This window comes from Gadus chalcogrammus, chromosome 10, assembly GCF_026213295.1.
Source record: "Gadus chalcogrammus isolate NIFS_2021 chromosome 10, NIFS_Gcha_1.0, whole genome shotgun sequence".
Classification (NCBI taxonomy): Eukaryota; Metazoa; Chordata; class Actinopteri; order Gadiformes; family Gadidae; genus Gadus; species Gadus chalcogrammus.
The window spans coordinates 18,071,752-18,098,646 of NC_079421.1; the positions used below are offsets into that span (position 1 = coordinate 18,071,752).

A 26,895-nucleotide genomic window follows, 5' to 3' on the forward strand; every position below is an offset into this window, starting at 1 on the left:
GAGTTGATTGAACTAATGCATAACCGCTGCTGTGGAACCGAAAACTCTGGGTTGGTCGGCACAGGGTCAATCAACCTAGAGTTCAGCGTTAACTCAGTGTTTGTTAAACCTCCGTTCGTGGAACACCCCTCTGGTCTAACATGAAAAACTTGTGGCTGACAGCCAGTGGACACTATAAGCCGGCATGCAATTACATACACAATTCAAAGGGTTAATCCCATGATCACAAGTTATTGCATTACACAACTTTTATAAAGGTTTCAAATAATACAATATGAATTGAAAACATAATCCACTTTAAAGGTCATTCACATATAAAATGAAATTTTATTTCTCACATTCAAAGTTAAACATGAACAACGTGGAATGACAGGAAATGAAACAATACTTGATGAACGCTTGTCAACTTCTGCATACAACAACCAGACACTTTAAGTACACATAACACTAGTTGGACCTCCATACACAATGCATTTATGCCAAGGCTAAGCATGATAATATTCAAGTATAGCAGTCAGAGTATAGAGGTCTTTATCAAATGGCCTCTTGTGTTCCAACAAGGATCTAGCAGCACTGAGACACATGCAAGGAGAATGACAATCATACAGAAAGAAACCATGCACTGTGTGCTCCCTCTGCTGCTCACAAACAGTAATCAGTCGAACTAGAAAGTTTTTATAGTTGCCCCTTTAAAAGGATGTAGGCGTTGAGAGTTGTGAGAGCAAGGTAGCAGAAAAAAGCATAAGGGAGCAAGATATGGAAATCAAACTCCCTCCCTCCGTCTATTTCTTTGCCATTGAGAAGTGGTTGATTCCATGCACTGAGAATTTGATTGACAGGCAATATTGATCCCCTGACCCAATTGCGGAAGGGATGCCCTTATTGGTCAGAAAGTAAGCACAGCGCACAGCACATTGGACTCACTAGACAGATGGCTGGGCCATTTCTAACAAATAATGCTCAAAATCTTGGCTGCTGCTCTTTTTTTACCACAGTTGGGGTACCAGCCATTTCAGAATACAAGAACATCAAAGAGTATATATTGTGATTACAACCTCTCAAAGCATAGGATAGGTTCCCTGATGAGGAATTCAATCCATGGGTTGAAACCATAATTGCATTAGACTCGGATATCCGTCCGCCATAGGTTTTCTACAGTAGCAATAATGTTCAGTAAAATTGAATTACTTAATGGATAAATTAATTACAGATCTAGCATGTCAGTACAATACATGTTTGATCTTCATTTGAAGGCCACTTGATTATATCGATACTGAGGAAATGTTCAATTTACTTTAAATTCTTACATATTTCCGTGACAACATGCCTGCTGCACCAAAACAAAAACAACAATTTCTGGATCGAAAGTTCATGTATAGACAATGATATGAAACAGACCATATAATAGCTTATTACTCGTAGACATTCATACATTTTGGCTTTTTTTTTTGCCACTTCATTATATCCATACTTTTTTCTTAAAATTCATACATATATCCGTGCTGTGCTGTCCGTTTCCAAAACCAAAACAGTACTTTATTTCACTGTATCTCCCTGTATAGCTACTTCATTATTTACTTTACTAACTACTTCTGTATCATGCCTTAATACCTTTAGCCAACCCGACTCACAGTGGCCCCCTTAAAACAGCCTATCGATGCACTCCACTTATCTCATATTTACTCACCCTTCCTAAATGAGGTCCTCGCTTCAAATCAATCCCAACTACTCCGCCGCCGACCTGAGGTTCAGGTCTCCGGCACCACGGCCTTGATGGCCAGAGGCTCACCTGCCTTGCCCTGCTTGAGCTGGATGGACCTCCGCCCCGACGTGCGCATGGTGGACATGCGGCGACGGAACCCCTCCCCGGAGAAGAAGTACAGCAGCGGGTCGAAGCAGCAGTTGGACGCGGCCAGGCTCAGCGTCACCACCACCGACTTCTGCATGAAGATCAGCCTCTCGCAAGACCCGTTGGACAGGAAGCTGAGGTGCACGCTGCGCTGCACGTGGTAGGGCGTGAAGCACACCAGGAAGGTCACCAGGACGATGACGATCATGCGGATGGCCCGGCTGCCCTTCGCCCCTCTATGGGTATTTGTCCGGCGCAGGCACAGCGAGCGGATGATGCCCGCCGAGCACACCAGTATGATCAGGAAGGGGATGAGGAAACCCACCACCAGGGACAGGTAGTTGAGCACCACCAGCTTGGTGCTCGTCCCGGTCCTGGGCGGCTCGTAGCACTTGGTCTTGTTGGTGAAGGGGTCCTGGGTTTCCCCCGACATGAGGAAGGGTGAGGACATGGCGCACACAAAGACCCAGATGAAGATGCACGCCAGGCGCGCCCGGCACTCTGTCACCAGCCGTATGTTCTGCACGGGGAACACGATGGCCAGGAAGCGGGAGACGGACATGGCGGCCATGAAGAGGATGCTGCAGTACAGGTTGACGTAGAAGGTGTAGGAGCTGATGCGGCAGATGAAGTCTCCCAGGTACCATTGGCCCTTGTTGGCGTAGTAGTGGATGCGGAAGGGCAGCATGCTGACGCAGAGCAAGTCCGACACGGCCAGGTTCATCATGTACACCTGGAAGGGCGACTTCTTCTGGTAGGTGCGCAGCAGCACCAAAAGGGCGAAGCCGTTGCCGAGCATCCCCAGCAGGGTGATGATGGAGTACATGGTGGAGTACACCTGGTTCCGGAAGTTGTCGATGGACGGACACTCGGTCTTGTTCTCTGTCTGATTGACACACAGACAGGCAGCCTGGCAGACAGACAGACAGGCAGACAGACAGGAAGGCAGACAGACAGACAGAAAGGCAGACAGATGGACAGGGAGGAAGATGAACAAACAGACATATAGCCAAGCAGGCACACAGACAGATAGACAGGCAGGCGGACAGACAGGCAGGCCGATGGACAGACAGACATATAGCCAAGCAGGCACACAGAGAGATGAACAGATAGACAGAAAGGTGAAGCGAAGGAAAGTCAGACATAGAAACAGGCAGACCGACAAACAGACAGACAGATAGATGGGCAGGCGGATAGACAAACAGACAGATAGATAGGCAGGCGGTTAGACAAACAGACGATAGACAGATGATAGATATAAAAAAATAGTTCAGTTTGACTCATTGTGTAGTCATCTGTGAGTTTTTAATCTGATGACATGCCTGCTGCAGCAAAACAAAAACAACAATTTCTGGATCGAAAGTTCATAGACAATGTTATGAAAGAGACCATATAATAGCTCATTACTCGTAGACATTCTTACATTTTGGCTATAGCTACAAAGTATTTCAGGCGTCAGCCGCCAACTGCGATTGTTGTCGTAGTTTTGCCATGTTCAATGTCACTTTACAAACCTCTCATCGGCAAAACGTCTTCGGATGTAGCCTATTAGTATTTTACTTTACTTTAAATACACCAACAATTCAGCATTCATAATTAGTTACAAAATAAAAAGAATCGTCAATAATCTTACCAGTCCAGTCCCGGAGTAATTGTTTGTAAGTGCCATATTCATTCAATGTTGTCCTAGGCGTATTCACACTTGATTAATTTGTATCGAATTACGAGTTGCGAGTTGCGCATTTAGAACAGCGAGCAATGCGTGTCCTGAGTCAACTGTTGACTAGAAGGACGCGCTTCAAGTTGAATGGAGCTCGTCACTGTGGTCTTCCTAGAAAACGTATCCTCCTACATTCTCGTAACAAAAAAAAAGAGTCATTTCCGACTCCGAGGATATCATATATTATACAAATGTACATATATTGTCAATACATATAAGCAGGGACGTGCACAGGGGGGTTGCTCAGGTTGCTTGGGCAACTGCCCATATGCCCTCCTCGACTCAGGTTGCCCTTCCGAGGAAAAAAAATATACATATAATTTTTTTTTTTAATCATTTAATGGATGCAGAATTTCATGTAGGCCTAGATAATAAAAATCGCCACTCGAAACATTTCATAAAGTAAGCGTAGCCTCATTCATTTCCGTTCGGGCACAGAGTGAAAGTCAGTAGGGGGAGGGCAAACTCTGCCGCGCGGCAACAGCCGCTTTTGCCGCCTCCCCTCTGCCGCCCTTCCCCCATTGAAATGAATGGAGGCGGCGAGTTGCCGCGCGGCGTGTGAAAGCTGCTTTACGTAGCTGCAGCGCTGCACGCGACCGGAACACCGGCACCTGTGAGACGACTGCCTTGATGTTCTCGGAAAAGGTGAATTTGAGATGTATAACAAACAAACAATCATCATCACGTTTTATGAAATGAATTACAATCTTCATAAATCCAGGCTCAGTTTGCCACGTAACGTTTAGCCTAAATAATCAGACAGCTAGCTAGCTTGCAGACAAGCAGCCCGTTATCACATAGTCTACACATTTTTTGGTAGGCAAACTAAGCTACATGTCTGCTGATAGTTAGTTTCTAACATTTCGTTTTAACAAGAAGAATAAATAATGGAAGTAATGCATCACATGAATTCTTTCATTCAAAATGGTTCATGCCTAAATCTTATCACTATTTTGGGTATTGTTTGTTATTGTTAAGTGAAGCCGAAATGCCCAGTGAAAAGAGGAGGATTCAGGAGAGAGAGAGACAACTAAAGGAGGCAGCAAAGAGGAGCACATCACTACAGGGTAGTGATGTGCTCCGAAATCCGAAATCAGTGTGGTCAAGAGCGGCTGTCTGACCTCCTCCTGCTGTCCATAGAGAAGGACATACCTATCGACAAAGAAGAGGTTCTGAAGGCTTCTCTTTTGAAGCTTTGCATTTTTAAAATGTAAATTTGGAGAAACTTATCAGTGACTTGATAGGATGTTGTTTAATTATGTTTGTGTTCATGTTATGTTCTTCTTCTTCAAGTCATGTTTTTCTGCATTATCGTTAGTAGTAGTTATTTCAGTGTTTTACTTATTTGTAATTATATATTAATGAAGACCCTGTTATTCTCAGTCCTTCATATAGCCTGTGAGTTCTTTTTTTTGGGGGGGGGGGGGGTGCCCTTTTTTCAGGTCAGAGCAACTGCCCCTCAAAATTCCTGTGCACGTCCCTGCATATAAGCAATAATGGATAGGCATATTTATGATAGGCTGTTCATCAAATTTGGTTTAACTATCAGGCCTGGTAGTTACGACTTAATATAACTGAATCAAACGCATTATAGCTTTCTTAGATATTAAATAAAACATAAAATAATTGTAATCATTCATTTGGTCCAATTAAGAATCTTCTCTAGTTGTAAGCTTTATTTCCGGAGAAAGTTTGGTTAAAATAGTTTTCTCTCTCACATTCCTCCCAGCTGATTTAAGAGCCTCCACCCGTTAAGATTACTTCTTAGTTGTGTATAGTCTACATGTCAGAGGAAAAATATGCACTTGTTGGACCCGTTCTGTGTTGCTGCGGCAAGCAAGGAAAGATTATATGAGAAAAAAACACCTGCATGGATATAATCTTAACACTGCAGTCTTTACTTTCAATGTTGGTATTTCCAAAAAGGAGAATATTGCTCAACCAACCACATACTTGAATCCTTGAAAAGCAGGGTCAAGGCTCAGCATAGGGTCATGGTCGGACGAAGGTCAGGCTGTATTCAGCGGCTAGGCGTGTAAAGTTAGGATGCACGTGAAAACAAAACACATGCAATACACAATGAAACAAAACCTAGTAATAAGGAAGGCAACCACTTAGCACACACCCATTTCCTCCCTATTTTGTGTTGCTAATGAGCTGCTGCTACTTAACAAATGGACTGTGGAGATGGCGGTGGAAATTACCAACTGATTTGAACAAAGGTTCTGGTGGTGTGGTGGGATGAGGGATGACTAATCCAACTCTAATTGACTTAATGATGAGGGCGAAATTTCTGAGAGCAAATCTTTTTGCCTCACAACTGTGCCCACAAGACAAATGCATCATAACGGCTTTTAGCATTTCTACCCGACCTGAGCTGCATGGTCAGAGCCTATTACAAGGCTTTTACAAAGTGTTGTGGTTGTGTTTGTTGAATGGTAAGCGTCTGTCTCGAGGTCTAGCTCTGTTGTGTCCTGTTTAACTGGTTGTGCAATTCAAACCTTTCAAGGTTTGAATATGTCTTCAGGTTTCAGTCTGTATTAATGGTAACATCTATGGTATTTGATGTGTTATCACATCCTAGAGGATTAAGGACCATGTTTGAGTCAATGCGATACTTGTTTACTCTGCCTCATAACAAATGAGCTGCAGGCCTTGCCATGTTCTTTCAGTTTATTTGGATTGGATCTTTTACTCGGAGGAATAGAAGCAGTCCATGGTCCCAAGCTACGTGACGATCTTCCCCCAATGGGACAGCTAAGATCTCCACAGCTGTATACTCAAACGTGGGGCTAGAGAGCGGCTTGGCCCGGGGCCTGGGGCCATCACCAGGGCCAGTATTCCCCATGCACCATGTGTTTATTTATGCTCATGATTAACACTTGCTGAAAGATTTTCAATATTTGTGCAGCTCAGTGAGGCAGAGGGAGAGATAGAGAGATAAAGAGGGGGAGAGAGGGAGTAAACAGTAGCGATTCATATCTCATTAATTTAAGCATTCATCCACGCTGATTCGTCAATATGACACCATAGAGCCCAACTGTTAATCTCAAAGGAATATGGTTTGGTTAAGCAGAGGTAAAACATAAAGGGTTTTTCACTATGAATCAAATATGTTGGTTACATTTTGTAAAGGCAAGAAGCAAAGACAGAAAATGATATTAAGCCTATAGTGGAAGCAACATCTTAACATTATAGGAAACAAAAAATAAGCAAAGAAAGAATGCCATGGGAAGTGGCTTGAAAAAAAGTTTTGCGATTAAATCTTGTGTGGTTGACACAATGAACTAGGTTGTCTATGTAGGTCAACCAATTATTTGCTCAGAAAGCTCATCACAACATTGAAAATGGGACACCATAAGAGTGAACAGTGGGCTGCAGTAATGCTGAGTGAGATCTATCGACAGCGAGATAAAGAGCTCAAAAATAAGTTGACGCTGCTGTAAAATGAGGACAGCTGATGCTGCAGAGATTGTGGATGAAGTGGTTCAGAAATCCCTTCCTCGCTGGGCTCTGAAGTATAACAGCACACAACAAGCACTTTTCCATTCCATTCCATTTCCTAGAAACGTGTTTCATACAGAATCTGTGAGTACTTACCACTCTCGACGGAGTGGTAAGTACTCAAGTTCTATGTCATGTCCATGGTTACACAGAACATAAAGCGCGATCATGTGGAACGCTTCCACGCAGAACTAAGCTGTACCACCTGTTCCATATCCCAGAGACAGACCAAGGCAAACCAGATAGAGAATCATTTATGTCAAGCCCCAAAGACAGGCATGAGCATGTCTGCCGTTGGAAATGATTGCTCTGGGCGGTGGTGTTGTCAGACACACCCAGGTTGGTGCACGGTAGTTGGTGTCGGTCAAAAAACGGCCTCAAATATCATAGTCAAACTTGTTGTATCAATACGTAGAAATTGTAGCACAGTGTAAACATGCACTTATGTATGTTTATCCACCTGTAGTTGTATTCTAAACTTTTTCTTCTGCACACGTTTTCCCGGACAGAGAGCAGAGCAGCTCTCGTAAGCACAACATGACATACTTTTGTATCTGCATGGACTGAGAATGAGTGCGTCCCGGTGAAGGCGGTGTCCTTTGTCATTGACTGGGGGCAAAGTGTGGATGAGAGATGTGATTTGTAGAGCGTACAACCATAGGGTTCACGGTGTCTGACAGAGGGTCAGACAGTAGGGGAACTGAGGACTTAGCAGCATCCCCAGCCGGCCCCAAGGCATCCAAATTATCGTTGAGTTCCAGTGAGTGATTTGCTTAGATACAGTTCATTAGTGGTTTGGAAAGGAAAGGGAGATGAGATACTCATCTGTAGTAGTCAGTCTTTGACAGATAAACGTAAGAGGTCGCTGTTGGGAAACTGGCTCACTTGATGCCCAACATAAAGGACCACATTAACCATTGGGTAATGTCATTAATGGCTTTTTAGACGAAAACACAAATAATCAGATTATGAATGGGTCGATTTGAGGTGCTCAAGCCTCCATTATACAAGAAATAATCCCAAAAGCACTCTAGCTTGATCTCATGGATCAATGGGGAGACTTTATTAGCTTGATCTTAGTTCATCGACACTAAATATTAAACTTGGCCCAGCCCAGCAGCTGAGGCATATAAGCTATTTTCGAACTCAACATCTTCCAACTGGCTTTTCCTGCACTGCTACACAATGGGTGAGGAGGACGATACTTTGGAAGACTTTCGATGACAACTAGTTCCTGGAAGATGGGGGAGATTGGAGAAAGACTTAGGAAGGGATAGCGTTTGCTGTTAAATGTTCAGTGGCGAGAGAGAGGGAGGGATTGCCGAGTGAGAGTTTCCATTGTAAATGTTTTTGAGATTGGCAAATAAAAAAAATAAAAAAACCATATTTCTTCTCCTTGTCTGTATGCAATTCTGAGGCTTAGGGTTGAGGGGGGGGGGGGGGGGGGGTGCACATTGAGACTGTTAGTCACGGTTAGGGTGTGGCAGGCAGGCAGGTAGGACCCAATCGCAGACAGTTCAATAAAAGGATAATTTATTCACGCAAAAGGCAAGGAACACGGGTGACGCGGGTGTCACGGGTAACACGGGTAACGCCGGTAACACCGGGAACACACAGGACACAACTCACCACAAACTAAAATGATCCGACAAGGAACAAAGGAAAGACAAGGGCATAGATACCAAACACAGGGCACGCGATGAGTAACAGCTGGAAGACATTAGGGGAGGGAGCAATAATCACACAGAAGGGAAACTTAACAGGACATGGGGAGAAACAAGACAGAGATACTAAAGTAAAACAATAACACACCAAAACAAGACAAGGAAACAGACAGACCATGACAGTACCCCCCCCCCCCTCAAAAAAAAGAAAGTCAAATCCAAATAGGGTGGGTGGAGAGGGAGCCAGGAGGAGAGAACCAAAACTGAAACTGGAGTGGGGCAGAACGGAGAGATGTCAGGCAGACGGCCTGGGGCGCACGCAGAGGCCTGCAGCGGTGAAGACGAAGACGAGGTAGGGGGCGGGCCCCTTCTTGAAGGTCTGGAAGGTTTGGAAGGCGGAACCCCTCGGGAAGGCAAGGTGGAGGGCGGGCTCCTTCTGGAATGTCTGGAAGGCGGGACTCCTCTGGAAGGGAAGTTAGAGGGCGGGCCCCTTCTGGAAGGTTTAGAAGGCGGAAGCCCTCTGGAAGGCAAGGTAGAGGGCGGGCCCCCTTCTGGAAGGTCTGGAAGTTCTGGAAGAGGGGCACCCTCGGGAAGGAGTAGGGTTCAGGAACAGGACAGGGCTCGGGGACCGGAGTCAGCTCAGGGGATGGAGAGAAATGTGGAACCGGATGGCACTCCACACTCACCACCCCCACTCTGAGAGTCCATAAGGCACCCTCCAACCCGGGCCTTGAAGCAACAGCGCTGCGCGTACGCCCCAACACAGCCTCCAACAAAAAGAGCGTCCGCTGGGTCCAATGATGGTCGGATCATTCTGTCAAGGTTAGCGGGTGGCAGGCAGGCAGGTCGGACCCAATCGCAGACAGTTCAATAAAAGGATAATTTATTAACGCAAAAGGCAAGGAACACGGGTGACGCGGGTGACGCGGGGAACACCGGGAACACACACGACACAACTCACCACAAACTAAAATGATCCGACAAGGAACAAAGGAAAGACAAGGGCTTAAATACTAAACACAGGGCACGCAACAAGTAACAGCTGGAAGACATTAGGGGAGGGAGCAATAATCACACAGAAGGGAAACTTATGGACATGGGAAGAAAGAAGACAGAGATACTAAAGTAAAACACGAACACACCGAAACAAGACATGACAGTTACAAAAGGAAGTGCTGTACCCATGAAATAAAATGGACTTGACTTGACTTGAATCTCATGAGTCAGGCCACGCCCGGATCTTGATACGGCTTGGCATTATACAGTTATGTCATTCCTCCACAGAGGCTCTTAAAGTGAAACGTGGTGAGAAGGGTTCTGCACCCCCACAAGAAACAGGTTTGTAAATGGAGGAGATGAAGAGGGACCACAGAGAAGAGGGTCCGGCAGGGAACCCCCAAGCTATGACTTTCAGCTTTGGTTCCACACTGAGGTGAGTTCAAACAGACGTTTTGATGGTGGTTTCAACTCCGATATGTCAGAGGCCGGGACAGAAGGAGGGGAAGGAAAGTTACCGGTGTTCTCAGGAACCAGCTATGACACATGACTCTACTGGACCATACTGTATTGTATAGTAAAGTCTCTGTAGTGTATTGTAATCGAGGCAGATCCAAGAAAGGAATGTGGTATCATTGCCATCACACCTCCAAACAAAACTGTACTTCTTCCTTATGCCACTTTTGATTTGATTTGGTTTCCGGATTGGGCTCCTATTGTAAATGAACCCACACACAGGTGGGCCAGTTTTAGATTATTGGGGTACAAGTGGACTGGAATAGGCCCTGGATGGGTGGACTTGTTGATGAGCACATTTTATTCTTGATCAATTTAGGTCAGATAAATAAAAGTAGTTCAGATATTGATAGCTGGAGTTAATAGCTGCAGTAGAATAGTTTAATAGTGCAGGTGTAATTGAACACACAATACACAAAACCACCCCTATTAAAACCATTAACAATTGTGGACGCATAACAGATGCATTAAATGACGTAGTCCTTATTCAGTACAGCCTTTATTTGACTTATTTGTTCTCAATGGCAGATCAAACTATGGTTTGAAATCGTGGTGTCGGCAGATGTTCTCCGAGGAGATGGCGCTGTCCACCCCCATGGGCCTTCTCCGGCGGTTCCTTCTTCTGAAACTAGTGACGGTACTTCTGTCTCCCCGTTGCGCCATGCTGCCCCTGGTGGTGGGTTGTGTGATCAGCATGAAGGCCCTGTCGTTGCTGCGCTCGCCCCACATCTCAACCAAGCCCTCCAGCGTCTTCCTGCGGCAGCTTGCCCTCGCAGGCCTCCTCCCCCTCCCCTACCTGGCTCTGCGGCTGGCGCTGACCACCCTCGACCTCGCCGTGACGGAGGCTGCCGCGCCGGGAGGGGTGGCCCAGGAGACGGCAGGAAGGTGGGTGTGGTGGTGGCGGAGCTGTGCGGTGCCGTGCGTGTTGGCTGAGAAGCTCCTGGATGCCCACCTGCTGGCCTCGCTCATCCTGTTGGGGCTTCTGGGGCTAGAGGGGGTGCTGGTGTCTCGTTGGCCCCTCCAGACGCGCGGGCTCAGGACAGCCCGGTACGCCCAGCTCAGCTGTGGCCTGGTGTGGGTTGTGGTGTTGCTGGAGCTACTGCTCCCGGTGGTGGATTTCAGGTGGACGGCTGGGGTGACGCCGGTCACCCGGACAGACGATGTGAGCGTGAGCTATGGGCTCGCTCTGCCAAACTCCTCCCTCTATCTGAGGAAGGCTCTTTGGGTGGTGAATGTATGGTTTCACTATTTTGTCATCTATTGCAGACCACAAAAGAGAGACGGCTGCTTCCACTAGACTTCCTTTCACTGGAGGTGGACGGTTCCATGATGTGGTTGTTTTTCGTGTGTTATTTCAGAAGAGTATTTATTGATAATCTAACATTAGGCTTCGTGGGAGAACCTCTGTGAATTAATTAACCCCCTGGCTCTTTGGGTGGTGAATGTATGGTTTCACTATTTTGTCATCTATTGCAGACCACAAAAGAGAGACGGCTGCTTCCACTAGACTTCCTTTCACTGGAGGTGGACGGTTCCATGATGTGGTTGTTTTTCGTGTGTTATTTCAGAAGAGTATTTATTGATAATCTAACATTAGGCTTCGTGGGAGAACCTCTGTGAATTAATTAATTTTTAAATTATTATTATTTTTTAAATAGATTCCCAAAGATTTCCCGTATGTTTCCATGTGGTTTGAGCTGTTGACATTACGACTTCAAACCCCCCAAAAATAAATCATGGCATATATAAATAAATTCATGTTATTCTGGAGAGGCTCTCTAAGCAGTACAGTTTGAGCAAGTGTGCCGAGCATGGCGCCTCGGAAACTGTGGCATGGTAAAGTGAGTGTTCATCCAAATAATGTCACACATACACACACACACACACACACACACACACACACACACACACACACACACACACACACACACACACACACACACACACACACACACACACACACACACACACACACACACACACACACACACACACACCTCCTCCGATTTCCCCGCATACACAATACTGCCTCCAGCAGCAACGACTGCCAAGAGTGAGTCAAATGCATGAAATACTTGAAGAGTATTGTAATTGTTTTTTGTAAGTTTGGGCACTTTATGAATCAATAAACAGGGTTTGCTTCAAATGTTGTTTTTTCCCCTCTATAGCTGAGAAGGGATCCATATTTGTTTGCAATAAGTCAAACAGACCAATCAGGTGAAGTATTGCGGTATAGTGTATTGTAGCCTACCTCCCATTCTGACCAGTTTGTGGCACTATGCCACCAGAGTTGTTTATACAATACGCATGTACCATGGCCTGTACTACGAACCTCGATTAGTGGGTTAGCGAGGTACGTTGCGCTCAAAGCCTGGGTTAGCTGGGACACGAAAGTCTATCTCTTTTAGCGTCGCTGTATAACCATGGTGACTTATGCTCTCAACCAAACCTGGGTGAATCGATTCACCGGAAACTTGACTGAACTGGGAGGAGTCGTTCACGAATCGTATGTTCGTTCAGCCTGGTTTCTGGTAGCGGTAAATCGCATCATGGAATGGACCCCATTGCACGGTTCTCAGCTGAGTCAGTCAGACTCAGTGGAGTTAGTGCTACCGGAAACTCGACTGAACGAACCAACGAACGAACGATTCGCGAACGACTCCTCGTGGCGAACTGAATCACGCGAACTGGGTCACGGAAACAAATCATTAAATCCACCAGCTGAACAAGTCTAAAAATCCATTTATCACTAAAACACTTCTAGTGATAAAAAGTCACCACAGTGCCTAAGAACCATCAACGTCAATCATGTTAAGTAAAAAGAAAAACCTCGGAAACGAGAAGTTTAACGGAGCAGTGAACTAGGCCCTCTCGGATGCCAGGCCGAAACATTTGTTTCACTACTCCTTTCAGCTGCCCACCCCATCTTCTCTAGCAAAAAATTATAACATAGAACGGCTAATAAAACGCTTGAGGTGGCGTTTTGAAAAGAGGAAACTTACATTATTTTAGTACATGGTATAAATATAATTATGAGCCTTTGATTGATATCCAGACGTTTTTTGGGTGGCTTAGTGTTCCCCAAGCCCCCAGGAGCAGTGCATAATTCCGCAATCCACCAGTGCTCAGCGACCAAGCCTGGTATGGCACCCGTTTTAGCGGGCTGTGGACGGGTCCGTCGATTCAAGGGCCCCAGAAGTAGATATCGCCGTTCACTCCAATACGAAGTGGGGAACAGGAATGTGTCCCCGCAAAAAATGTCTGGATATCAAAAAAAGAAATATATATATATATTGCATTGTAGCATCACAAACGAGTACGCCATTGTTTACCGTCCATGGAAGTATCAATTACTAACCCCCCCGATCATTCTCTATATGTGATCTTTAAATTACACTCCTCCTGCCATCTGGGCAACAATTATTATTTAACAATAATTAAAATTAAATATAATTAATATAATTTTAGATTAGTTAGATTAGAGAGATTTTCTTCCGCATCATGGGCGCCTAGACACGCCCTAGCCCAATCCGGCGAGAAAAACCGCCCAACCTGGCAACACTGCCAGATTCAATATCATCCCACTGCAGACGCAAATGGGCGTTCTCGTGTGGTGGGGGTTCCCGTTTACGCAGACTGGAACGCCCCCTTCTTATTCTTCGTCGCCTTTCTCGCAGAACTGTATTAAAATGTCAAAGTGTACTACGAAACCATGTAAATAGTGTTGTATATAAACTTTCAAAGCTTTTCCAATCTTATTTGGAAAATAACTTCACATGGTGTGTCTTTTTACAATGTATTCGTTTCCAGCATTCGTAGTGTTGATCAGCAGTGAAATAGTCCGCTATAAGACGTTGACGTCGCTTAGCAACCGAAGACGCTGGGGTTGACAAGATACCGGACTACTACCCATGCAAGTGAACGGAGTGTTCCACGGCATTGAGAAGACCCGTGTAATAAAGGCCTATAAAATGTCTGTTTATGGCATATATTTCTCCTAAAATTAGGCCTATAAAGCAATGATAACAAAAACAAAAAAAACACAAACGATCGATCAAAGGCCCGACCCGACAATCAAAACCCTCATTGTTTAACATGAATTGGCTAAACAAATGACCACTGTAGCATATTTAAACACAATTCAAATTGTGCAGAGAATTATTTCCATTGGTCAATCTCAGTGGCGGCTGGCGATCAAACATGTTGGTGGGGCACAGTAATAGACAGGGGGTCTGAGGTTCTCGCCCCCCCCCCAATATTCTTTTGGAATTTAATAGATTTGATTTCCTGTATTCTGGTGCATTTTGGGGATGGCCACTACCTATTTACCTGCTTTTCATTCAGATTCATAGTCTACATCCTGAATTGCAGGGCCAGGACAAGCTTACACTGCATATACAGACCTACTTTATGGCCATTCCACCAGCCATTGCTATTTGACCCATTGTTGTTATTCTGATATTGAGACAAATCATGATCACTGTCCTAAAGCGTCCATTTTTTGTGAGTCTCAATGTCTACTTCAAATGCAGTTAGAAATATGGGACAGTTGCTTCATTTTGTTTACATGCTACAGGCCGAAAGACTAAATTCATATGTAATTTACTTGCTCCTTTTAAGTATAACATTGCTTGGGGAGTCCAATTCCTCCACTGAAAGGTTGGAAAGTGCTTACAACTCTCTGCTAGTTAGCGATCTATGACACTGTGGTTTTTTATTGGTCGTCATGAAAAAAACAAAAGGGGTAACACTGTCGATATTTATCAAATAAAACATAGGGGGTAACACTGTTGTTTTTCTTTGGTCGTCATGAAAAAAAACACAAGGGGTAACACTGTCGTTTTAATCAAATGAAACATATAGGGTAACATTGTCGTTTTTTATCGGTCGTCATGAAAAAAACATAAGGGGTAACACTCTCGTTTTTATCAAATGAAACATATAGGGTAACACTGTCGTTTTTTATCGGTCGTCATGAAAAAAACATAAGGGGTAACACTGTCGTTTTTATCAAATGAAACATGAGGGGTGACACTGTCATCTTTCTATGGTCGTCATGAAAAAAACATAAGGGGTTACACAAGTGTCTTTGTCAAATAAAATATAAGGGGTAACAGTGTCGTATTTTATTGGTCGTCATGAAAAAAAACATGAGGGAAATAATAGAAACACACACATACATTTTAATGTCATGTATATCCTCTTTATTGATGATTGATTATTGTGTATTGTCATTGCCTCAGTGGTGCAGTGGAGTGCACTCTGCCTAACCCACTGGAGACCGGGGTACAAGTCCGGTTGATGTCCTCTGTTGGAAGACACATATTTCTATTTCATGCGAATTATAAAGTCAAGTATAACCATTGTGATGACTTTATTCGGTGACTTGATGGTGTATTGATAAGTTCGGAGGTTAACACTCTAAACTGCTCAGGTTCGGATCCCTGCAATAACGTCGCCAGGGGTACCACTGTTGTTTTTTATTGGTCGTCATGAAAAAAAAAGATATTTAAAAAAAAAAAAAGAATTGTCCTTGTCAAATAAAATATAAGGGGTTACACTGTTGTTTTTCATCAGTCATCATGTCAAAAAAACATAAAGGGTAACACTGTCGTTTTTATCAAATGAAACGTAAAGGGTAACACTGTCGTTTTTTATCTGTCGTCATGAAAAACCCATAAGGGGTAACACTGTCGAAATGTATCGAATAAAACATAGGGGGTAACACTGTCGTTTTCACCAAATGAAACATGAGGGGTGACACTGTCGTTTTTCTTTGGTCGTCATGAAAAAAACCATAAGGGGTAACACTGATGTTTTTTATTGGTCGTCATGAAAAAAAACATAAGGGGTAACACTGTCGTTTTTTTATGGTCGTCATGAAAAAAACATGAGGGGTAACACTGTAGTTTTTTTATTGGTCGTCATGAAAAAAGCCCTAAGTCCGCGTTCACATCTAGCGTTTTTTTAAATCTGCCAGCGCTTGTTTTACATTATATTCCTATGGAGCAGAGCGTTTCTGGAAAAAGTCACGGCCGCTTTTTTAAACGCCTCTCCCAGCGTTTTTTTCTGCCATACGGAGCATTGAAAAAAGTTCAACTTTCAGGAAGAAAGCGGCCGACGTCAGGCGTCTTTTGGGCAACTGACCGATCACAAGCGGAACATTGACACTTCGTCACGAAGAAAACCCTCAACTGTCAAAACAAGAAACAATGGCAGACAAATCACTCGGGAAAGTGCCGGTGGAGCGATTAATAGTTTTAATTACAGAACATGTCGAGATCTACAACATGTCTAATGGGCTCTAGCCTGGATAGGTAGTAGGCGGGTAACGTCGGGTCTTGAATGGATTCGTTGCTATGCGATAGAAAAAAACGCAGGGGGTAACACTGTTGGTTTTTTTTTGGTCGACATGAAAAAAACATAAGGGGTAACACTGTTGTTTTTCATCAGTCATCATGGGAAAAAAACATAAGGGGTAACACTGTTGTTTTTCATCAGTCATCATGGGAAAAAAACATAAGGGGTAACACTGTCGTTTTTTATTGGTCGTCATGAAAAAAAACATAAGGGGTGACACACTATATTGATAAGTTCGGAGGTTAACACACTAAACAGCTCAGGTTCGGATCCCCGCAAAAACGTCGACAGGGGTGCCACAGTTGTTTTTTTATTGGTCGTCATGAAAAAAAAACATAAGGGGTGACACTGTCGTTTTTATCAAATGAAACGTAAAGGGTAACACTGTCGTTTTTTATCTGTCTTCATGAAAAACCCATAAGGGGTAACACTGTCGTTTTTATCAAATGAAACGTAAAGGGTAACACTGTCGTTTTTTATCTGTTGTCATGAAAAACCCATAAGGGGTAACACTGTCGAAATGTATCGAATAAAACATAGAGGGTAACACTGTCGTTTTCACCAAATGAATATGAGGGGCCGTTTAGGACATAACTAATTGAGACACTCTCACACACATACCTATGAAACACTCTTACACTCACTACTGAAACCCTCACACATACATACTTGTCTGAAACACTTACACATACATATGAGAAACACACACGCATACATACATACCTCTGTGGCATATACACATACATATGAAATGCTTACATTCATACAAGTGAAACATTTATACGTATCTATCTGAAACACTCATGCAAGCACATATTTGTATAAATGTTTCAAATGTATGAATACGTTTTTCAGTTATATGTATGTATGCTCTTACATGAGGATGCGCAAGCGTTTCACATGTAGTATTCATACCAGTAATTTCAGTAGTGACAGTGAGAGCGTTTCAATAGTGAATGTAAGAGTGTTTCATAGGTATGTGTGCATGAAATTCCAATGTCAAGGTCAGCATTTAAACCGGAAGTCGGGAACAAAGAGTGTCGGTTTCTAAGCCAACGCTGAAGAGCGTGACAGTTCACACCAGGGTTATAGTTCAAGACCCCAGGGGGTCACGCAAGAAGTTTCAGAACATTCTGATGTGGAGTTTCAAAATAAAAACTTCTTGTGTGAACTATAACCCTGAAGTGAAATGATCATATGTAATATGTCTCATATTGGAAACTTTGGTTGGCTTATACTTTGAAACTCCACATCAGAATGTTCTGGAACTTCTTGGGTGACCCTATGGGCTTGTGAACTATAACCCTGAAGTGAAATGAGCATGGAATAACAGGGCATTTTCTTTTAAATCGAATCCAAAATCATTTGTAATATGTCTCAGATTGGAATGTTTGGTTGGCTTTTATTTTGAAAGAAAATACCACAACGGCCGTACACTTCCTTTGATAGTATTTGCTTTTTTTGACTGTCTTTTTGTATGTACCCGACGAATGCTTTTACTTTAAACTAGTTTAAACGCTATTACCGTAATGGCTAGTATATACAAGTACGGCAAAAAACTGGGTCGGCTGGCTTGACCGCCGATCTCGATGAGTCGGCTGGCATGACCGCAGTCCAACCGTTGGCCATCTGAAACGTTTGGGGAGACACGGACGAGTTCAGGGGCAAATCTGTTCTGTGTGTTCAGCTGTGTTGGAAGCTTTAGAAACAGCGCGGATTGTGTCTGGTCTGATTCATCATGCAAATTCTGAGAGGGTTGGCGGGAGATGATTTTAGCCATCGGATATTCCGATTGGTTTTGTGCTGCTAGGAGAACGAATCAGCGGGTTTGTGGGAGGAGCGGAAGTGACGATGGTAAACAAACCACTTAAACAGAGATGGCGCAGAGCTACATACTACAATACATTGTTGCCCTGCATTTTTTGGATATTTCTACATGTTTCTGGAAGCCATGGCTGCGTGGACCAAATAGAGGAGCATGTCAGAGTGTGTGTGCTTTGTTTTTCTAATCTGATATTCTATGGTCTGCACTCCGTTCCGTCATTTCCTTTTCTTTTTTTTTTGCATCCCGCGCAAGTGCAGACAGGCTACTGAGTCGTTGGCAGCAGTCACCAGGGAGATCCAACCACCAACGGAGTGGTCGGATAAAGGCAGTTGGCCGTTGGTTTGATTCGCGGTGTGTGCGCGCCCATCTACTTGTATACACAACATATTGGCGACGAAGAATTACTTTTCTTGGGATTTCACAACCTCCTGCTTTCCTCGACACTCCTGGTGAGCCGACAATGTTATATACAACGTGGATAAAGATGTTTGAAAATTATCTAGTGGCAATCATTGCGGACGAGGAGAAAACGCGCACTATTGCGGGTCTTAAAGGTGACATATTATAACACAAGGTGTGAGTGTGATTAGCCGTTACAAGCCGTTTTGAAAGTCTTCCTCTTCTGTCATCACAAGTGGGTGTGTCAATCTAGATGTATGACGGATAGATGAGCAACGTTTGCTACAGAGCACTGGCCCTGGGTCTATCCAGCACACATCTAGGTGGACACGCCCACTTGTGATGTCAGAAGAGGCCTATTTTCAAAACGCCTTGTATCGGCTAATCACACTCACACCTTGTGGTATAATATTACCTTGTTACCTTAAGATAAGGATATGGTTAAGGGACCCATTACAGACTCTCCTTGCGTCCACCGCAAGGGCCTGACCCTCCAAAAACTGTAACCCTGCGTTGAGGTGACGAAGCAGCACGGGCTGTGATTGTTCTGCAAACTACATCATTTCCGGCAACCCACTTTTCCGGTTCTTATGGTGTGTTTGAGATGCATCGTACACCACCCGCGGAAGTTGCTCTTGTGACATCATTTCCTGACATGTAGCACTTCGTAGCAATCCGTATGTCTATGTGGGTATCCCTACGAAACCCCTCAAAAACAAACAACAAAACTTTACATTGTGTTGCACGCACCGCAAGACCGCGAAATGCATCAATTGGTGACCGGATTGAAGCAGCAATGTAATCAAGCATTGAAGAGCATTCAAAATTAAACATTAAACAACATTAAAACGACCAACGTGGTACAAATACAAAGAAAATACATCTCATTACGGGCTCAGCCATCTTTGTTGGTCGTGGCGTACGGTTAACCTTGCTAAACACGGTGGACTCTCAGGAGCCCGAGTGGATACGACCGAAAGGGGGCGTGCCTGGTGAAATGTCACAAGACGGCTCGGAGATTTGCCACCTTGCAACCCGTGCGGGGGGCGTACAACGCATCTCAAACACATCATTAGACCCCACTGCTGCTTCACTGTTTGGGCACTGAGGGCCAGTGAATTTTTCTTACACTTCCTGACACCAGTAGGACTTACAAGTCTGCATACAATGCTTTACAAGCCTTTTTTTGTTCCAGGGGTTAAGGGAGAATCCTCCTCACGTGTAATGGCCAAGTGGACCGAAGAAATGGAGGAGCAGCTGATTGCACTGGTGGAAGAGAGACCACCGTTGTACAACATCACGCTACAGGGCTATTCCAACCGTAATAGGAAGGATCAACTGTGGCGTGAGATCGAGAGCGAGCTCCATCTATCAGGTAATATCTCCTACTTTTGCACAACATGCAATCAATGTATTAGCAGCACGACAATGCATGGAAAACAAGACCTGAAAATAGTCAAACGATCGCTTAATGTTGTCCGCCTTGGTCGAAAATCTTTGTAATCAGTGCTCTGTACACAGAATACGAGTGTTTGTTGTTGGTATTTGATTTTGCTAGTCGGCCAGCTTGTAAAAAGGGACATATCATTGAACTGCCTTTGGTGCCTTTCAGGCAAAGAAGTTCGCAGGAAATGGGACAACCTCCGTACGACCTACAATCGCTTTAAAAAAGCGGCCCCGAGGACGACGAGACAACAGTGGACCCTCGATCGGATGCAGTTCATTGAGCCACACACCAAGAGGAAGGAGAACACCTCCAACCTCAATCGCAGGGTGATAAAATGTATCATCTCTGCCTTTACTAAAATATGGTCGTCTATAAAATAACGTGTGCTCCTTTTTTTGTAAATGGCAAGCATGCCCCGTTATGAATAGGAGGATACCATTAAATTAAATTGCATTTTATTTGTATAGTCCTTAATCACCATTACAGTCTCAAAGGGCTTAACAGGCCAAATATGTATGACACCCCCCTGACCCTAGCTCCCAAAAGGGCTAGAAAAAACTCCCTTAATCTGCAAGGAAGAAATCTTGAGGAAGAATGCAGATTGGGGGATCCCTCCTTCCAGGGACGGTCAGTGTGCGGCACAACGCAGTGGGTACCATAATCCACCCTTGGTCTTTTGTTTAGGAATTGTGTGAGGCTGGGGCGCCTGAAGGGGCGAGCATGGTGACCGATTCCTCTCTGGAGGGCAATGGCAGCACACTACCAGAGGAGCCAGAGTTGGACATCCCGCTGGCTGGCTGCCCGATTGCAGAGTCGGCCATCTGTGCTTTTCTTGGAAATTCACAACCTCCTGCTTTCCTGGACACTCGTGGTGAGCCGACAATGTTACATACATCGTGGATAAAGATGTTTGAAAATCTTTTCGCGGCACTCACTGCTGAGCAGTGCTGCTCTCTTTGTATTGATTTCGGCCAAATAACGGCTCGGAAAGATTCGATAATGCTTGAATAATGGCAGCCAACTGTTTAGGAAATTAGAACTGTGGATTTACAAATCATGGCCCAAATAACAAGAATAAAAGTTATAGCACAAATTAAATAGAAGGCTTTACTAATTTCAGTTTATAATAACTCATAATATCTGACACATGGGAATTCCAAGGCTTTAACATTTTTTAATTGCTTTCTATGTTATTCACTTTGGCAGATCGATATTAAAGTTGACAACAGTCAGTATGTTTGCTGATACCGTCGTTTTGCACGCAATCTGATTTTATTGTCCAGGCCTTGAAAATGCCTCCGAAAGGTCTCTGACTTTTAGCAAGACCAGATTACTGCTCCGTTGTTTTGGCAAGGATGGCCAGCGAATGTTTCTTACACTTCCTCACACCAGTATGACTTACAAGTCTGCATGTGAAGCTTTACAAGCCTTTTTTTTGTTCTGAGAGATAAGGGAGAGTCCTCCTCACGTATAATGTTCAAGTGGACCGAAGAAATGGAGGAGCAGCTGATTGCACTGGTGGAAGAGAGACCACCGTTGTACGACATCACGCTACAGGGCTATTCCAACCGGAAGAGGAAGGATCAACTGTGGCGTGAGATCGAGAGCGAGCTCCATCTATCAGGTAATATCTCCTACTTTTGCACAACTTGCATCAATGTAATAGCACCACAATGCATGAAAAACAAGACGAATCGAAAATAGTCAATGCAAGATCGTTACATGTTGTCCGCCTTGGTCGAAACCCGAAATGACTGGCAAGGCTTGTTTGTCCACGTATCATGTTCGACATTGGTATTCAGTTTGATGTCGCCAGTCTACTTGCTTGACTAGCGTAAATCTGACATGCAAAAAGGGATCATTGAACTGACGTTGGTGCCCTTCAGGGAAAGAAGTGCGGAGGAAATGGGACAACCTCCGTACGACCTACAATCGCTTTAAAAAAACGGCTCCTTTGGGAAGCTCAGGGGCCCCGAGGACGACGAGACAACAGTGGACCCTCCATCGGATGCAGTTCATTGAGCCACACACCAAGAGGAAGGAGAGCACGTCCAACCTTCCTCGCAAGGTGATAGAATTGATCATCGCTGCCCTTTTCTCAAATATGGTCTTGAAAATAATGTGTGCTGTTCTTTTTTGTAAATGGCAAGCATGCCCTGTTATAAATAGGAGGGGACCATGGTATTAAATCCATCCTTGTTCTTTATTTTAGGAATTGTGTGACGCGGGGGCGCCTGAGGGGGCGAGCATGGTGACCGATTCCTCTTCGGAGGGCAATGGCAGCACACTCCCAGAGGAGCCGGAGGTGGACATCCCGCTGGCTGGCTCCCCGACCATCTGTGAGGGTACACTCCCTGGGGTTTTGGAGTGCAGTTTGACCTCCGGAGGTACTGACCAAGGCCAGCGTCAGCCCGCAAAGCGGAAAAAGAAGCGTCGGGATGGGGCCGTGAATGAGGAGGCGGTGCTCATGCAGACCATCGGCAAAACCCTGGAAAGGATGGCAACAGGAGCACCACGGCAAGAGGAGCACAACGACTACATTTCGGTGTGCTGCAAGCGGATTGAACACCGGCTGCGAATGCTCCCGCAGCATCAGCTCGCACAGTTTGAGTACGAGATGGACTGCCTGCTCTACAGGTTTTCCCAGAACCAGATCCAGGAAACTGACTGAAAGGACCTTACTCCTCTGGCAACGGACTGAAAGGACATAAGTCCTCTATGCTATTTATATTTGTGCCTTTTCCCTTTTTACTGCTCTGGAATACAGTACACCACTTTAGATAAAAAAATTAAATAAATTATAAGCTGTTTTCTTCCTGTCTCCTTTTTTCTATATTTGAACATAGGCTATATGCAGGGGGGTTGTGGTAAAATAAGATGTGGGTAATATATGAGGATGGCAGATATTGAATCCCGATAGTTGGTATTTTTACGCTGAATAATTGTGATTTATTCCTCCAACATCTGGAACTTCATCGCCAGTTCCCGACACAAAAACTGATAAGCTCCTTTTGCCTGCCGCTGTGGGATCCACGACTCCACCCACTTGGTGCGGTTTCTCCTTACTTTTTCCCCTCCTGTGATGTCTCTGTACTAGAACCAGCCCGGGAGCAGGCAACGCGACCATCAGCTCAGCCCTAATGCTCTTTCTTTGGCTGCTAAGTATTGTATTCCATAAACGTCTTCTTAGGTCAAACGAATAATGAGATAATTACGTGCACTTTGTTTTCTAATCAGATCATCTGCATTACCTTTGCCATTTCCTGTTTTCATGTTGTGGGTAAGTTTGTTGCAGAACAGGAGCCACACACAACGTGCAAGATGTTGCTGTGCCTAATCTTACAGTCCTTAGCATTGCTCCCCCTACAAATGTGTCACAGACCCGACGTCTTACCTGTACTGTGTCTCTTCACATAAAAGATGGTCAGACGTTTACCAGAGATCTGCTTGTAGATACTGGTTCAGCAGTCTCCATACTTCCAGAGCACATTTGCCAGAGCACATTCCTGCATGTGCCTCTTACAAAGCCTACAGTTAGATTAGCGATGTACATGAAGAAACCTATTACTGTCCTAGGGTATACAAACCACACCTCCTGACTGCCGCTTTGCAATTACTCTTGTTGACTACTATCGATGGCCTGAGATTGCCTTCTGCTCAGCTGTTACCAGGGGCAATTCTAGGTTCTGACTTGGATGGAAATGGGTGTGAACTATAATAAATTTGAGGTATATTCAATTTCCTTTGGGTAATTTTCATTAAAATATGACCATATTTCTCGCTTTTTTTTGTATTGAAACAGATTGTGTTTTTGGCCCTCAGCTGATAAAGTACTGCCAGTGTTTTTCTTTAACTGAAAATTGGCACCCATGTCAACTTGTTCTGCTCCTTGCGCCTTATCATGCTTATCATGCTACGCACCATTAGGCCTACAGCCTCTGCCGACTAAAACATGAAGCAATTCAAGAAGAGGCATAGATATAATCGCCTTGTGGTCAGCATCCATCCTTTCATTGCTTGTGTAAAAACAACCCGTAGAATATTAGATTTGAGGACGAAACGATAGGGTGGGCTAAGGCAAGTTTTGGGTGGACTTGAGCCCACCCAAAACTAGCTAGCTTCGTCACTGGCTGTTACTGTTATGACTGTGAAGACCTTTTTTGCCACTGTGTTGAGTAGGGAAGGAAATCCACTTGAACTAATAACTGGGCAAACCCTCAGTTTATTTCAGCTAAGTTTAAATCCGTCCTTGCTGAAAGAGATATAAATCATTGACACAGCTCTTTGTATTACCCACTAGCAAATGGGGTTATAGAACGCTTCAACAGAGTATTGAAAGACTGTTTACAGACCGAGTTTTTGCACACATACGGATCCACGACCTCAGTATGTCCTGCCAAGCTACTGCATGGTAGACTGCTCAATACAAAGCTGCACATCAGAGGCCTCCACTCTTACAAGAGAGGAATATGTGGTGTAGAATGCATTAGTGCGTTCAACTCACCCTGTTCATGAGCAGAGAGGAGTTGTGTCTCGATATCATCACTTTACTAAGACGTGGGTATTTACCATCATGCCTCATCATGCAGTAAGTGTGTGTGTCTGTTTATGTAAGTGTGTGTTTATGTAAGTGTGTGTGTGTGACACACACACACACACACACGCACACACACACACACACGCACACACACACACACACGCACACACACGCACACACATGCACACACACGCACGCACACGCACACACACACAAATGGGTACTCGGCCAGGAGTGTAGATGTTTATATCTTAGGGTGTGAATGTGTTTTTTGTGTGTTTCGCCATTAAGCAAGTGCATTAGGGCAAGTGCCTAAATGCGGGATTTTAAATAGTCTAAGAATCAATAAATTATTAAATCTCTATAGAGAATTAACCCAGTAGCAATTTCTTATAGGAAATTTATTTTCTTGTCAATTTTGGCCATCGTTGCTGCATTGCTAGACACACTCAAAGAGGATAAGATCAGAATTTGATATGATCAGGGATAGGAGCCTGAGGGTTTGGTGGATTTTAAAATAAGGAATGACTGTATGCGTCAGACATCTTGAATGTGCAGGAGTAAACCAATGGGGGAGGGAGCATTACGTTGTTGAGGTAGAAGTCATAGTGAATCACCATTAAATAGCATGCCTCGCTTAGATTTTTTCACCATGACAGATTGTCATTTTCATGTGTTGGATGGCAAAGAGGTTGAGGGCGAGCTATATACTTTGATTCATCAAAAGCTATTATTTCTGCACCGTTTGTGGTTAATTGTGTGTGTGTGTGTGTGTGTGTGTGTGTGTGTGTGTGTGTGTGTGTGTGTGTGTGTGTGTGTGTGTGTGTGTGTGTGTGTGTGTGTGTGTGTGTGTGTGTGTGTGTGTATACAAGGGCATGTATATTTCCAGGCATGATAGAATTGTTGATTTACTGGTTAAGAACATGCTTTTATATACCCCACCTTCCTCCGTTAAAGTATATACCCATTCAAGGGTTTCATCTGACATGTTCACTCTGTGCAATAACGAAGTTGACTATTTTTCAAATGTGACAGCCAATACACCAGATGTTATTGTTGTTGATGAGGTAAGCAGAGAAGTCACCATCTTAGAAGTAAGCTGTACGTTTGACTATAGTCTGGAGGAGGTATTCCTTGCCAAGGTTACAAAATACCAACTTCTCAGAAATGAGATTGCACAACTGGGGTACACCTGCAAACTACTTGTGTTTATATTTGGAAGCCTTGGCCATGTCCACAGACTCGTCATAAGGGGTTTGCAGATGGCTGGAATTCCGAAGCCAAAAGCTAAAGCACTTGCAAAATTCTGCTCCATATCTGTATTAATAGGCAGCCGCCACATATGGAGGAGACGCTGCTTCCTGTATCCATAGACTGAGATCAGACATGTCAAAGAGATTCTGGGCTTGATGAGTGCATCTACCAGTGTTTGTGTTCAAGATTTGTTATTGTAAAATGTGAACATAAATAAATGACTAAAATGTGTTTGTGTTTGTGTGTGCTTGTCTGTCTGACATCTGGTATTTTATTGCAATATTATTTTAATTAAACTAAAGTTAATATAAAAAGAGATGAAGTAAAGCCACATTAGTAAGTAAATACATTTATGTTAACAGGACAAATATATAATAATAATAATAATAATAATTATTATTATTATTATATATTGCAGTACTGGCCATATCCAGTTGGCGGTGCCATGGAGCTGAAAACGATCCAAAAAGTTTTGGTTTGAGCTATATTTTTGAGTGAGTGAAAATGATTAGCCAACTGCAACTATCAGAGCTGATCGTGCGCCTGTAATCTAAACAGAGAGGCGTGGCGGGTTTAGGTTACCATGACAACTGTTTTTCAAAATCATTTCAGTGTGGAACGTGGATGAAAAACATTCCATAAACGATTTGAAAACGATAGTGTGGACGGAGATCGTTCTCATTGCGAATGTGCGTTTTTATATTTACCCGGGTTAGTGTGGAGAGGCTCTAAGAATATCATTACTTCCCCATTATGAGCAACACACGTTTTATTGTGAGCACTAAATAAATCCGGGCAGAGTAAGGTAACGTTCAAATAATATC

General features: G+C 44.0%; 2 protein-coding genes across 6 annotated transcripts; one reads left to right on the forward strand and one right to left on the reverse strand.

The window, feature by feature from the left end:
* Positions 1–222: 222 nt before the first annotated feature.
* On the reverse strand, positions 223–3,774 carry cysltr1 (cysteinyl leukotriene receptor 1). The gene is made up of 2 exons (XM_056601026.1): positions 3,483–3,774; positions 223–2,759 (listed from the first exon to the last, which is right to left on the reverse strand). The coding sequence occupies exons 1-2, from the start codon at positions 3,522–3,524 to the stop codon at positions 1,749–1,751; spliced, it is 1,053 nt and encodes a 350-aa protein (XP_056457001.1). The 5' UTR covers positions 3,525–3,774; the 3' UTR covers positions 223–1,748.
* Positions 3,775–18,444: 14,670 nt separating this feature from the next.
* On the forward strand, positions 18,445–23,699 carry LOC130390461 (uncharacterized). Of its 5 annotated transcripts, none has more exons than XM_056600436.1 (8): positions 18,445–18,463; positions 18,692–18,883; positions 20,029–20,208; positions 20,446–20,606; positions 20,965–21,151; positions 21,728–21,904; positions 22,167–22,348; positions 22,493–23,698. In XM_056600436.1, the coding sequence occupies exons 3-8, from the start codon at positions 20,058–20,060 to the stop codon at positions 22,949–22,951; spliced, it is 1,317 nt and encodes a 438-aa protein (XP_056456411.1). In that variant the 5' UTR covers positions 18,445–18,463; positions 18,692–18,883; positions 20,029–20,057; the 3' UTR covers positions 22,952–23,698. The 5 variants fall into 5 exon arrangements, with proteins under 5 accessions (XP_056456411.1, XP_056456408.1, XP_056456412.1 ...); XM_056600433.1 differs by lacking the exon at positions 18,445–18,463 and adding an exon at positions 18,472–18,597; XM_056600437.1 differs by lacking the exon at positions 18,445–18,463 and having other exon boundaries at positions 18,472–18,785; positions 22,493–23,699.
* Positions 23,700–26,895: the final 3,196 nt, after the last annotated feature.

Excerpts from the sequence above, each read along its gene's own strand:
- cysltr1 (XM_056601026.1), bottom strand. The coding sequence starts at position 3,524 with ATGAATATGGCACTTACAAACAATTACTCCGGGACTGGACTG. Across the intron at positions 2,760-3,482 it reads ATTACTCCGGGACTGGACTG|GCTGCCTGTCTGTGTGTCAA; the intron begins GTAAGATTATTG and ends TCTGTCTGCCAG.
- LOC130390461 (XM_056600433.1), top strand. Across the intron at positions 20,209-20,445 it reads GAGCGAGCTCCATCTATCAG|GCAAAGAAGTTCGCAGGAAA; the intron begins GTAATATCTCCT and ends GGTGCCTTTCAG. Across the intron at positions 22,349-22,492 it reads CGTCCAACCTTCCTCGCAAG|GAATTGTGTGACGCGGGGGC; the intron begins GTGATAGAATTG and ends TCTTTATTTTAG.